The sequence below is a fragment of the Ambystoma mexicanum genome, chromosome 10 (genome assembly GCF_040938575.1).
Source record: "Ambystoma mexicanum isolate Mex_15411 chromosome 10, UKY_AmexF1_1, whole genome shotgun sequence".
Lineage (NCBI taxonomy): Eukaryota > Metazoa > Chordata > Amphibia > Caudata > Ambystomatidae > Ambystoma > Ambystoma mexicanum.
In genome coordinates this window covers 671025953-671040516 of record NC_090932.1, presented here as the reverse complement: position 1 = coordinate 671040516, position 14564 = coordinate 671025953, and the positions used below count along the sequence as shown (strand labels likewise).

Here is a 14564-nt window from a genome sequence, read left to right as displayed (position 1 = left end):
ACTCCATGTCATGAGGGACACCCTACTCCACCTCTGGTCTTTGATTTTACCTTAATTTTTACTTCAGTCCATTTTATTCAATTGAAGTGACCCACCACTACAACTCCCAGCAGGAAATTCATGGAAAAGGGACACAATGTCCTTGCTGGCATGGAGTCATCTGGTAACCCTTTCTTTGAGCCTTCTATACTCGGGGGCTCTCCTCAGGGCGAGCCACAACTTTCAAGCCAGGTGAAAAATCAGTACTTATCAATCCCACCCCAACAAGCTCGAGAAGGAACTGAAAGAAACCCAGAGTGCATACTCCTTGTGGAATTATGTCTCCTGCTCCCTCCATGGCCCAGTCCTGTGCCACGATTAATGTGATATCGAGCAAAGCCGTGGTCTTCATCACACCTTGAGATTAGTGCCATCAGCAACTTCTCACTTCCTCTTCCCAAAATGACACATGCAGACGGTGGGAGGAAAGAAAATCACGCCCGTGTGACCCACCCACTACATTAGGAAGCCTTCATGAGTTTTATTAGGAGAAGTTGTTTGTTCCAAGAAGCTGTCAACGCACCCCCACTGCCATGACAGCCTAATGCTGAACTCTAGCAATCATGGGGGAACAGGACCCTTAATGCACTGGTTATCACACATGGACCGTGCACTGTAAGCGACTGAGCCATTCCCTTCTCTGTATTCAATTCTTACCATGTAAATAATGACTGCACTGTAACAGCAGGAAATGCTTTTGCTATAACAAAGCAATGTTTATCCCAATGCATTAACAATTTTTAATTGGCAAGCAAATCAAAGGTAAACTATTATAAATCCCAATGAACATGAATCAGTTTCTTAAAAAGGCACATTAACATAAACCACAATTTACAAACCCTTATAATATCTTTTCTGTGTGATATTTTTATCTGTATGAATAGAAATGGTAATCTTAAAAAAGCCCATGCAGAGTTCCCAATGACTCATTCGATGAAGCATCTACACCTGGCAATGAGCTGTTGTTATTTCGCTTGATTCCCAGATAAGCTGCAATCAGAACCTTCATGCGCCACCATGAAGCTTGGCGGCCCCTCCCTCCATGCAGGCGACCTCTGGCGCTTTGCCAGTGCCTAATCCTGGCAGGTTCACTTACTCCATATGCCCTGGGACTTGTCAGGAGTCTGGCAAGGGGGCCACACCATCCGGGCAATGTCGTGGTTAGAGGCGGTCCAGCATGGGTCAAAATGGGCTTTAGATATCTGAACAGCTTGTTAAGGAGTAGTCGGCATTGTGCATGGAACATTAACACCTTTTATTACAATGATCTGCAACGACTCAGAATCTGAAGAGGACATTAATCAAGGTCGATTGGTATTCACGAGCAGGCATTCAACTGCCAAAAGCCATGCATTGCTGGCTCACTTGCACAGGGCAGCATATCCAAAAGAACATGGCCACCACCTGAGTCTGCACCCACAATACCGTGCAGCAATGCAAAAGAAGCATACTGCACCGGCATCCATGAAACAAGAAAATCCCGCCTGGGACCCCACAGCAAGGGATTTCGCCTTACATGCGAAGCAGAAAAGAAAATTGTGTAGGGATGAACATGTGAACTGGGGATCAAACACTTTTTCATTTATATCGTGCAAAATCTGGAAATAATATACACATCTGAGAGGAAACATGTTGCAATACACCCAGACATATTGGGTTTAGCTGGGGCCTTGTCCGTTTAGTTTGGGTTTGGGTTTGAGGTAGTACCCTCGTGTTTGGGCGTCTAACAAATGCAATAAATAAATAAAATAAATTAAAATAGTTAACATGCTTTGGGAGTGAAGAAGCTCGGGAGGCCAATAAAATCCACACCACCAATGATTGGACGAGGAAACAAAATGGAAATTGCATCCACCGATATCGGATCATCCGCTCTCCATCAGGTCTCTTGATTTCTTTCATCCAAGGCACAAGACAAAGCCAACTGCTGGGTGTGCAAATGTTTCCCATTTCCATAGTTGGAGTAAACAATCTATACAAACTTGGCAATTTATTAGAAAGCAAAATTGTAATAATATAGGCGGTTTTTGTCAAAGAGCTTAAGGAATAAAAAACATATGCATTTATAGGGATATATTAAAGCAACGCAGATGAATGTATTGGATATCTTACTGTTTGATTCCTAGACAGAAGTCAAGTTATAATAGAGTTTACCTTTGTAGCATCATCATTAGTAGCTGCTTGGAGAAAGTCCAGCCAAGGACTCAGCATTTACTTTAAGAAATGAAGACAGCAAATATAGCACAAGCATACCGAACCAAGAAGGATGATTTGAATTGATTAGAAATCCTGAAGAATGTTCTCACATTACAGGTTTTGGAAGGACAGAAACATGTCACAAATGGAATGAACAACACACCAACACAGAGCTAGGTTAAACAATGGTTTATAAATGGTGGGAACAATGGTGGTCGAAAATAAACGTCTTGAAAATGCCTCCTGTATTCCCACAGTACTTTGTCTGGATGAAAAATACTCAGAATTAACAGGGTGGTTTCTCTTTGACAAACTCAGCAACAATAAACAGGATGGCTTATCCTTAAATTAAGCAACAAGTATCTACGTAGCACCGCATCTGTGAATCCGTTGCAGGGATTTCTCAGTTTTAAACATCAAGACTCTGTGTAACTCCCAAAGCAGGGATCCTTTTCCATGGCATCTCAGGTCTATGCAATCATTGTCTGGGTAACCCAAGACCCCGGATCCAATCCGGGACATTTCACTTTTCAGTCACTCACATTCTTGAGATACCAGTGTCCCCATGCTTCTTTCTTGGCTTTTTCTTCTGTAGATTCAGGTTCTCTGCTTCTCATCCTAAACACTGGAGAGAATATTTGCCCGGGTCTTAGGGCTCCAAGTACGCTTGCGCATTAGGCCTGGACAACTCCAGAAGCTGTATAGTAGAGGGATAAACCCCAGTGCTTTCACAATGAGGCTGGCCATGAGAGCATTTCCACATCTCTAGTCTGGGTGCCCTCCTCACATCCCTGTTTCAGGGTCTTTGCTATGGTTCCCAACATACTGTATTTTTCTACCTCCTCGACAAGTTCTGATGGCCTCATATCTGTGGGGACCTTCCCTGTGCTTCCTATTATCTCTGTTATTTCCACCTTCCCAATGTCTTGGCACATAATAATTCCTCTAATCCACCTCAACTCACTCCCCTTAATCTTATGGGCTGTTGGCTCCTCTTTCATCTTCCTTTGATATACCAATCCACCCCCTCCGCCTTCTTAAATCTTCTTCAACTTCTTCCTTAACACATTCTTCCACCTCTCCCTTAATGTTTCCTCCTGCACCATCCTGAATCCTCTGCCTCTCCTTTGGTGTCTCCTACAACCTTCTCCGGAATACACTCTACCACCGCAGCCTTGGTCGTTTCTCTTCTTCCTCCTGGATACTCGCCTTCACTTTTCCATCAATGCACCCTTCAATCTCCTCCAGAATACATGGTTGCACCTTTCAGTCAATTTCTCTTCCAAACACCTGCCGGATAGTCCCCTCCGGCACTCCCTCAATTTTTCATCCAACCTCCACACTGCACTGTGCTCATTTCCTTCAATATGTTGTTCACTCTCTGCCCACTTAATTCTGCCTGATCTTCACTCTCACCAGCTACTTACCGCACTTATGCTCCCTTCTCTCCCTTCTTCCAGCTCCAAGTAACTATTTTTCCACCTTCGCATCCTGACCTCTCCAAAACTCCTTCGCAAAAATGTAACCAGATCAAAGGCCTTCTGCTGTGCATTTGTTCACGTATGGTGTTTGAGCGCAGTAGCTTTGTAACGGGCAACATGTTTCTCTGTGTTCAGTAATTGTCCTCACTTTATCTTTGTGGGCAGGACTTATTAACACTTTTTACCCAGTGTCCATATTGTTACCGGAGTTATGAATGGCATGTTGGAACAAAGCATGGAAGGTCGGGTTCCCAGGGATATTATACACGGCAACTTTGAGCTTCCCTTAAAAAAGACAATGGGTCTCATTACACGGACGGCGGTAACCATGGCGCTATTAGCGCCATGGTTGCCGCCGGTATTTTACCGAGTCTGCCATGGTGAATGGCGGAATTACCGCCCTATTCCAAGTTGTGGGGGGGCGGTAATTCCCCATTCACCATGGCACTTCCCCATTCCCATTTTTGCCCTCATCGGGCTCAATGGGAATGGGGAAGGCGGTAATTACGGTATCACAAATTGCGGACCGTAATTACCTCAAAGGTCCCTTTGCGGGTCCCTTCCTTAACGGCTGGTAAAACCAGCCGTTAAAGTAGGGTCCCACAAAGGGACCTCGTAGTAAGGCAGTAAGGGTTTACCGGCACTGGTACCCTTACCGGTACCGGTAAACCCTTACCGCCATCCGTGTAATGAGACCCAATGACAGGTAAGCAACCTGATATATGCTGAACTGCCCCTTTTGGGGATCAAGGATGATTTGAATACGATTGTTGCCCTTCTTACTGGCATAGCCGGCCGAAAGATGAGAGACTGGACTGTTGCCTGGAGCAGTGCCAGAATTTATGATTAATTAACGACATCGCAAGACTGCACAAGCACTCATGTACTTATCTCGTGCCGCGTGTGTACATGATGGGAGGCATTTACGAATCATTTAGTTGGTGGTGCAAATATAACAGAATCCTAGCTCCGCCTGCATTTTCATGTTAAGTGTAAGATAAGTGCTGTCTATTGGGCCAGATTTTCTCAGATCCGGGATCTGGCAAAAAATGTATCCCCAGATTTGGGAAATCCACTTGCAGCCTCATTTATTTGAGTGCATTCTGACTACTTTTAATGGTGCCGCCCTACAAAAGTAGGGATTCAAACCGGGATAGTTAGGATCAAGGACAAAACACTCACCCTTGAGACCACTTCTGCAGATGATCAGGAGCTCTGTGAACCCGCTTGTTATGAATGTACTGGTGGGATCCCACAGTAAAGAATGTCCTTTTCCAGCAATGTGCACGACCATTGAGTACATGTATCAAACTAGTGTGGCAGGACTGTAGGCATGTAAGTGACAGCATGTGCTGTCCCCTCTGAGCTATTTACGAGCACATTTAAAATGTTTTTGAGGTTTTCATGGTTTGTATCTCATGACCTTAATTCATTTTCTACCCAAATAAAAGTTCACATGAAACTTCTCAGTCCCAGAGATACAGCACCCAGCTCACTGATGGAGTCCAGCTCTCATCTTGACTTTTTTATCAAGAAGATTGAAACCGTCCACAAAGATATTGCAAATGTGATACAAAACCATAAATAAACACTTTAAAAGTAAATATTGAATACTAACCAATAATGACTCAGGTGCTCTCCTGCAGGTGTGCCTACCACTAAATAATGCACACTATGACCTACGTATAAGAAACAGAAAACATCAGGATCTACATTGTAGCACTGCCCAGCTTCCATTTTTAAGGGAATCGTTTACGATTAATTTAAGTTCATCTGCAAATAGAGGGGCTTCAGCCAATTTCTTGAACACTGGTATGGTGCCCACAGAATTCAAGCTAGCTTTGGTAATACTGCTGCTTAAGCAACCACAAGCTGTGCTCGCTTCGGCAGCACATATACTAAAATTGGAACGATACAGAGAAGATTAGCATGGCCCCTGCGCAAGGATGACACGCACATTCGTGAAGCGTTCCATAAATTAAAAAAAAAAAAGAAACCACAAGCTGATTCAATTAGCTATGGCAATTTTAGATCCATTTTGGCTAACCCCTTCTGCCCCCCCCCCCGCCTAAAGTTCTATCTTGGCACAGATACTCTCACCCTCTAGATCAGGGTCCAACTCCAGGCCTCAAGGTCCGGAATCCTAACAGGTTTTCAGGATACCCCTCATTAATATTCATGAGAAGAAATGTGCATACATTAAGAATCAGTGTATGCAAATTTGTCTCATGAATATTAATGGCGGTACACTGAATACCGTCATGTTTCCGGCCCTCAAGACCTGGAGTTGGACATCTCTGCTCTAGATGTATGCTGCCCTTCTACGTGAATTGACTTAACTTTTTATACACTCCTTCCAATAAATATTCCCCCCGCCCCCTTGCTTAGGTTCTTTGCCAGGCTAGGTTATTTTAACTGATAAACACGGGTCGCCCTACAGGGCCAGGATCTCCACTCAATATCTGGTGTGGAGCCCTTAACAGGCTGCTGTCTTTCTGTGCTGTACTAGGTCTGTTTGCTGCCAGTGTCTGAGATATAGAAATGAGATGGCTTGCAACTTGTCTTCTTTCCACTTAGCCTGCTCTACCTTTGTCTGGGATACAGTAAGACACATGATTGCCACTGCTTCTTTTATTCAGGCCTCTCCTTCTGGCTTCCTCTACCCTCCCTCATGTGATAACATCTGTGACAACTTGGGTATCACTAGTCAGGCCTCGGCCTAGTTTGACCTCCCTTTTCACCAACCAACCCTCGAAGGTCCAACTGGGGTCTTTCCTCTCTTCTATCTCTCTCTCTACTTGTGGTGTTTCCCACTGTTCTAACCTTTCTCCCTGGCTTTTCAACCACTACCTGGCACATCTCACCCACCAGATCGCTATATTCTGCTCTAACTTTCAGTGTTATGTGGATGACACCCAGCTCTACTTCAGGCTCCCCTCAGCCACCTCTGCTCCTTCTCTCATACTAGACTGTCTGGCAGCAATTTAGGAATGGTGTGCCACCAACAATCTCTACCTTAATGCCAGTAAGACTGAGATCCTCCTCATTGGGACACCTGTTCCCTCCCTGCCTCTCTCTTTCACTCTCTCTCTCTGACTGCCCACCCTGTGCCCTCTTCCTACTCCTTCCTCTGAGGCTAAGATCCTTGGTGTCATCTTCGACTCCACCCTCTCCTTCTCTCTTCACATATCCAACGTCTCTAAGAAGTCTAACTATCAGGTGCACCTCCTCAGAGTTATTCTGATTTTTCTCACTTTACCCCAGAAGCTCACTTTCTCTAGAGCCCTGGTCATCTCTAGGCTGGACAATTGCAACAGCCTCTTTCTAAATAAGCCTGTCTCCACACTGCAACTTTTACAACTTATCCAGAACAGGACCGCAAGACTTGTTCTTGGCTCAAGCCCAGGGATCATATCTCTCCAGCTGTGACATCTTTTCACTTTCTCCATGTGGCTGTAAGGATCAAGTTCAAGACCTTTTGCATTGTCCACAAGGCTTTGTGGGGCCTGGGACAGAACTACCTCCAACTTTCTCTTCCTATACCTCTTCCTTCTTGAGCTCTCCACTCTTGCACCTCCAACTCTGAGTGTCAGTCGCTTCTCCAAGCAGAGTGTGGGGGGCAGATCTCTGACCGCGGCTGAGCCTCCCTCTGGAACAGCCTCCCTGCCTCTCTCAAACTTGAGCAGAACCACCTCCGGTTCTGGAAGCAACTCAAGACATTCCTTTCGCTTCCGTTTTCTCTCTTCCTCTCGCTTGCTGATGTCCCTGACTATTCCGTGCACTGGTCACCTGACCTTCCACTGAACCTGGACCCCGGCTCCTGCATATCCAATTGCCCTTGCACTGCCTCTGCGCTCCCCCAGCACTTAAGAGCCTGTATCTGTAACCCCGCAGTCCCTTCACTCTCTGAACTTATGAGCCACCCTCCAGCTGCACTTATTGAGTACCTGCACTTCTCCCCCCAGCACTTATTGAGCTACCTGCACTGCCCCCCCACAACTACTCCCTTCCTCTCCCCTGCACTTATGTGATCTGAATGACACAAGCCCTAGTAAAATCACTGTTTTGTCCTTCTCTGGTTTCCCCCTCCTTGTATTGTCGCACCTAGAAACACTTGTGTACAGGCGCGTTATGAATAACTTATCATATCATATCATGTCTTCAGGTCTGTCACCTGGTCTGCTGCACTTCCTGCTGGTAACTGGAGTTGCTATAGGGCTTTATAGGAATAACTATGGCCACTGATCGGTAATCTGCTATACTCCACCAAACCTGTGATAGCTTATGGCTCGGTTTCCTACTAGCTGACTCAGATGTTTGGTTTCCATTGTGTTTCCCAGGTGCTTGCAGTTCTTCCCCCCAATTGTCTAATGGAACACAAGTGTAATATTCAGCCAGAACTTAAAGTTGTGGTGCACCATTTTGAAATCGGGTAGAAGTGCCTGACCGGCCAACTTGGGCTCCGGGTGTCTGTTGCAGTATCAATCAGGTTATTGTTTGACTTTTCAAGCCATGGGCCAGCTCGCCAGTGCTGGCAAGGCTCGGGAGAGGAATTTGGAGCATCTTTAAGATTTTCAAGGGAGGTTGCTCAGATTGCTGGGCTATACTGGGGTATTGTGCCTCTGGCTGATGTCTGCAGAGCCGTGAAGATCCTTTTGAGGTTGTGTCTACTATAACACGCACTTTCACACCTCTGCTATGCTGGACGGGGACCAACCTTGTTGCTAGGTCACATGCCACCTTAAGGGTTGTGTCGGAGCTCTGGGCATTCCCCAGCATGCCACCTCTAGGTAGCTCTTCATGTAGCTCGTAATAGTCCCTGATTCCCACAGGCCCCACTGATTGTAACTTTGAAGGCAAGAAATCTGAGGCCTGTGTGCAAAATGCTGCCTATCATCACTATTGAGAATGCAATGTCCATTTGGAATGAAGAAAGTGTGCACATGTTTTGCTACATCCAGCGAAAATGTTGCTGGGAAATGGCCGCCAACACAAAATGGCAGCGCCAAAAAGGTTGCCAAAGTCGTAATGTAGGAGGAGACAAATAACTGCAAAATACATTTTGGAAAGAAGCATCATTCCCCACTATTCTCCTAGTATACTAGGAATGAGGTTTGAATAGTAAGTGAAGCCATTCCTAGAATAAGTGAAAAGTGCTTTTTTTATGGATGGATGGATGTATAGGATTTATAAAGCGTTTCCAGCTGAGAAGCCTAACTTTGTTGCTATGAAAACAACATTTTCCACTGGGGACATTTTTTTGATGGCGGCAATACTGAGGCAATAACTCTGCTTTTGAATGCTAAGAGATGTACTTGAATTAAAACCACGTGACTATCTTCATCTGATGCCTCCCACCTATGACCAGGTAAGTCCTTCACCTAAGTGGCCACATCCATAATTGCGAACGGCCCTATAATGGCCGCCCTCAAGCATCGCTTGTGCAGCTGCTTCTCGCAAATCGACACCAGCCTTGCCAGTGGTCCCCCCAAAATCCTGTCTTTTAAATTCGCCGAGGTGAGCATGAGGACTTATAAATATGCTCATGGCTACTTTGACCTATCATTTCTGCTGCACATTTAATGGCAAATTAAATATGGTGATGGGTTTACCAAACAAATGCGTCCTTTAAAACTTAACATCAATTTATACAGCATTGATTGTCCAAAAACAGATGTTTATCAAAGATTACATAAAAAAAATCAAACTGGTAACTTAAAAAAAAAATACTTAGACAGAATATAGTAGCCATTGTCCTTGCAAAGGGCTGGGTCTGGAGGACATCTTGGGTTTATGAACTCCATGCATTGATGATGAAACTGCATTTTGGGGCTCTCATGAAGGGACGATGGGGGCAGAGGCGTTGCTAGGGCAGGTTGAGGGCGCTACAGCCCCCGGTCTTTTGGTTGTAGCCCCGGATAGCAGTTCAGGTGCTAAAACAAAAGGCTATAGCTAGCCCGACAATACCTTAGCCCCTGATCTTTTCCAGACCTGGCAACACCCCTGGATGGGGGAATGGAGAAGTATGGTTTCAGAAGTTTGGGTGCAGGCGAATCATATTCCAGATGTTATACAGAGGGAAAGGAAAGAGTGGTTTATGGGGTTTCCTCAGAGAAGTCACAATTGTTGCATGAGACCACTGCGACAGTACACAAATGCAAGCAACACACATTGATGCTTTATTTTCCAAAGTACCGATAAAAACACAAAGACGAAGATGGAAGCAAAATATTTAGTGGCAAGACTGTTCCCAGTGTATTGAACACTGAAATGTTACACTGCAAATACGAATAGCCACTACAACTGCCGTTACTCTGTTTTCAATGGTTCTCTGGGAAATGCACTTGCTTATTAGGGCTTGTAAATTAATGTGTCTCTAGTAGGCACGTTGCTTTGGACATTGTCTTGTTGAACACAACATCAGGTCTCTAGCCTGACATTGTGCGACTAATCATGAAAGTTTTCCAACAACATATACTTCAAAAGTAGGTCTTCACATGTAAGTTCCTTTATCACTGTTTAGTTTTGCTTTCAAGGTGAGTGTGTTGCCCCTGAGCTACCATACTTGCAAGCATTCATATTTTATTGATTGATTCATTTAGGAGTTTTGTGTGGTGTCGCACCCAGGCCGGGCCTGCTTCAGGGCGATAGGGCAGAAGATGGGCAACAGAAGGTGGGGAGCGAGAACAGACAGTAGCTGGTGACCCAACATTCACAGCGGCCCGGAGGACGCATTCTTGAAGGTACAGTCCTGGTTCAGCGTAATCAGAGCTGGTTAACAGATACTGGGTGGGGTTGATGACTGGGGACGTACTGGTTCTGACATGCCAATCAACAGAGGGACCTTAGGGGTAAGGGCATCCTTGTGCCCATATTCACACCACATTGCTGCTTAGGCAAGATGGGTTGGACCTTGGGGGTAAGAGCATCCTTGTGCCCCAGATTCACACCACAGTGCAGCTTAGGCGAGATGGGTTGGATCGTGGAGTTAAGAGCATCCTTGTGCCCCTGATTCACACCACAGAGCTGCTTAGGCGAGATGGGTTGGACCTTGGGGGTAAGAGCATCCTTGTGCCCCCGATTCACACCACAGAGCTGCTTAGGCGAAATGGGTTGGATCGTGGAGTTAAGAGGATCCTTGTGCCCCAGATTCACACCATAGTGCTGCTTAGGCGAGATAGGTTGGACCTTGGGGGTAAGAGCATCCTTGTGCCCCCGATTCACACCACAGAGCTGCTTAGGCGAAATGGGTTGGATCGTGGAGTTAAGAGCATCCTTGTGCCCAGATTCACACCATAGTGCTGCTTAGGCGAGATGGGTTGGACCTTGGGGGTAAGAGCATCCTTGTGCCCAGATTCACACCATAGTGCTGCTTAGGTGAAATGGGTTGAACCTTGGGGGCAAGAGCATCCCTGTGCCCCAGATTCACACCACAGTGCTGCTTAGGCGAGAGGGGTTTGACCTTGGGGGTAAGAGCATCCTTGTGCCCAGATTCACACCACAGTGCTGCTTAGGCGAGATGACTTCGACGTTGGGGGTAAGAGCATCCTTGTGCCCAGATTCACACCACAGTGCTGCTTAGGCGAGATGACTTGGACATTGGCGGTAAGAGCATCCTTGTGCCCCAGATGCACACCACAGTGCTGCTTAGGTGAGATGATTTAGACTGTGGTAGTAAGAGCATCCTTGTGCCCCAGATTCACACTACACTGCTGCTTAGGTGAGATGGGTTGGACCTTGGCGGTAAGCACATCCTTGTGCCCCAGATTCACACCACAGTGCCGCCTAAGCGAGATGGGTTGAAAGAGCTTTATGAGATACAGATGGTCTGGAATGTTAAGCTATTCTGGGAGGTCATCCCAGATTAGGCCATATCACTCCAAACTGTTTCCCTCCCCACTGGGGATTGACTAGGAGCACATTTTGTGTGTGCTGACGGATCTCTCTGGCAAGGTATTCAGGGGCTACTTTCAGGGTATCAACAGAGAAAAGCCCTGCCATTAATATGCACAGGAAATCAGTGGGAAAAAATAAAGTATTTAAAAAATAGAGTAGGTTACTACCAAAAACAGATGACGTCACAATGGGAATGTCAACGATAATGTGCACTCTGTCCAAATGAAGTATTTCCCTAACACACACAATGTCAATCGAACTATACATTAAATCTTAGCTTACACTACACCACAACTTCACTTTAACAACAACACTGATGGAAACCACCTAATATAAAAGTCTGTGTTGTACATGTGTGTTGTAATGTTATTTAAGATTATGTTTACAGTGTGAGGGAGTTTGCATTTAACAGGGAAACATATTTTCCCACTGATTTCCACGTTTTAAAAAAATGTTTGTGTTTCACTGTTCATTCCAAACTTGATGTCTGTGTGTATTGCGCTATGTGTGTATGAGTGCTGTGACGAATAAAGGGAATTCATCCCCTCTCCCTAAGAGGAAGTCAGCCCCTTTGGGACTAGGGAGGTGGGTCTGTTAAGCTTAACACCCCCTAGGGAACAGGGCAAGTGAGATCACACGGGCGGTCCCTTAGAGGACAGGCCATCCCTAAACAGGGTTATATGTTGTCCTCCCTTGTCTCAAGTGCCTAATAGTTTTATGCTTTCTGACTCTTTTCAGGCACCATCCTTATCTCAGAAAGGAGAGCGGGATATAGGCCCCTCCTGTGGAGAGGATAAAGAAACAATCAGCTTTGGAACAACGGAGAAAGGTAACCCGCTGAGGTGCAGACAAGGAGAAACCTCTTCCTAGGAGATGTGACAGGAAGAAATGAGGACACGCCTGGCGTGGCACATCAAGCTGAGCCAGTGGAACGCTGAATGTCCTTGCTTAGATACGAATTGGAGAATTCCGGCCAAGGAGAATTTCAAACAGTGGGAACTGACTGAGTGGCAGACGAGCAGCATGACAAGGAACCCACGTTAAAGCCCCACAGGAAGGCAGTGGGAAGAGAGCACCAGCTCCAGCAGATGCAGAATACTCAGAAGAATTTGGAAGGGAGAATCTGCATAGGCCTTCGTGAAGAGCTACCCAGAGGAGCACTGAATGATGGAGACAGAAGGCACACAGTCACTCCAGGGAACTGGGAGGAGGTCGGAAAGGCCATTCCAGACTCCAAGCAGGACGGGAGATACCAGACCCCAAGCAGGGCAAGAGAAACCAAACCTCATGGCAGGGTGAGAGAAACTAAACACCAAGGGAGGATGTGAAACCCAAGACCTCAGGGAGGGGTAAAATCAGGAGGTAGCTAACTGGAGAAAATATCACAAGATCCGTTTTTGGGGGACCCAGTGAGAGTTCCTGGTGTGGACTTACGAATCAGGGGATTCCTAGGGTTGGAAGAAGACCCTGAACTGAGTCAAAGTACCTTGGACTAACCAAAGACTGAGATGCACACAAATTTGCCTAACCGATCAGGAGGACCCAGGATACCCAATAAACTCTAGCCGATAGCTAGCCCCTCTATATAATGCCCACTCCAACGACAGTAAACAGCCCAACCCCTACACAATAATTTCTACTATACTAACTATTGCCTTCTTTTAGTTTTGTCCCATCAATCAATCTAACTGCACACCAATGCAAAAGTGAATGCCTTACAAAAAGAAAACAATATAGCTGCACAATATCCAGGGACCTTCTCTAAAACCTACTAACTTTTTCCTTTTCTCTACCACCCTCGCTCATCATGTTATACCGTAAATGAAATCGCATAGCCCGAATGAGATGAATAGTATGTTGGTCAGAAGCAAATCACATCATGTGACAAACATTGCAAACCGTGAAACCTGAATGTGACCATTGGGAGTCCATTTTGTAGATGCCGGCCATTTTCTTTTTGTAACGCTTTGCAAATATATTGTATGCTTCAGATCCACACAAGGTGTGAGACCACAGCGTGAACTCTGAATGCTAACGTAGGCAGGAATGTAGAGCTGTGCAGAAATACATTGTTTTCCTCTCACTGAGGACTTGAAGCTGTGCAAGAGCCGTTCCCAATCAGTAGCGCAGGTGCCGGTTTGTCTTGCAAGCGCTGTTGTAAAAGGAAGTTAAATGTGAATTATATGCAACTAACGGTGCTCCTTCACGAAGGATGGTATTTTCTCTTCCTCAGAACTGTCTGACCCTTTGCTCATGAGCCGAGCGAACAGATAACGTTGGTTGGAATGTCTCCCTGCTAGAACATGATATCTTCCCCTGCGCCAGTGCCCCGTGTTCCCCATAACAGAAAACTGTCTTGGCAGCCTTTGCTAGAATACTAATGTTTAGACTGACTGAAGTTACATGGATAGCTGTCAATTACTGAACCCTAGCTTGTTCGTCATGTATAAGGGTGGGCCGAATGATTTTGTAAAGGATGATGTATTATGTATACATACATCAAAAAAGGTAGCAGACGCTCCTCTCCAGAAAGAACATGGTATGACAACCTGTTTTGAGATGAGAGTTTGCAGCACACGCTTTTTGCTCACTGTACCTTTCACAGATGGGAAATATCCATTTGCATAGCCATTTAGCTTCCCTCGTATTTCTTACCTGCCTCTCTCGAAAGAGGGGCTTTAGGTATTTATTTCCCTTAAATCTAAATAACCTGGCATATGAGAACAAAATGGATGCAGCTTTCCATAGCCGTCAGACAGAAGGGACACATAGGGCTGGTATTGGGATACCACTTGTTGCAAAGTGCAGCCACTGGCAATATGCCAAGACGCAACTTCATGCATAGTGCTCTTGTGAATTTCAGGGACACTACATCTAGATATCAGCTATCATAAATGCCTCTTTTCATGATGGCTCAGTTCCAGCATCTATCAACGCAGTTACGATCACTAC

The 14564-nt window shown here is 45.7% G+C and overlaps 1 protein-coding gene and 1 non-coding gene across 2 annotated transcripts in view; one reads left to right on the top strand and one right to left on the bottom strand.

Annotated features, from left to right (window-relative positions):
- SLC9A9 (solute carrier family 9 member A9) overlaps window positions 1–14564 on the bottom strand; it is a 3894960-nt gene that overhangs the window by 12041 nt on the left and 3868355 nt on the right. Inside the window, exon 15 of the mRNA XM_069618254.1 lies at window positions 1136–1241. Within this exon, the coding sequence (XP_069474355.1) occupies window positions 1136–1241 (106 nt within the window). The remainder of the gene's footprint in view (window positions 1–1135; window positions 1242–14564) is intronic.
- LOC138496828 (U6 spliceosomal RNA) lies at window positions 5591–5697 on the top strand. The gene has a single exon (XR_011278296.1). It is a non-coding gene; the product is annotated as a U6 spliceosomal RNA (small nuclear RNA).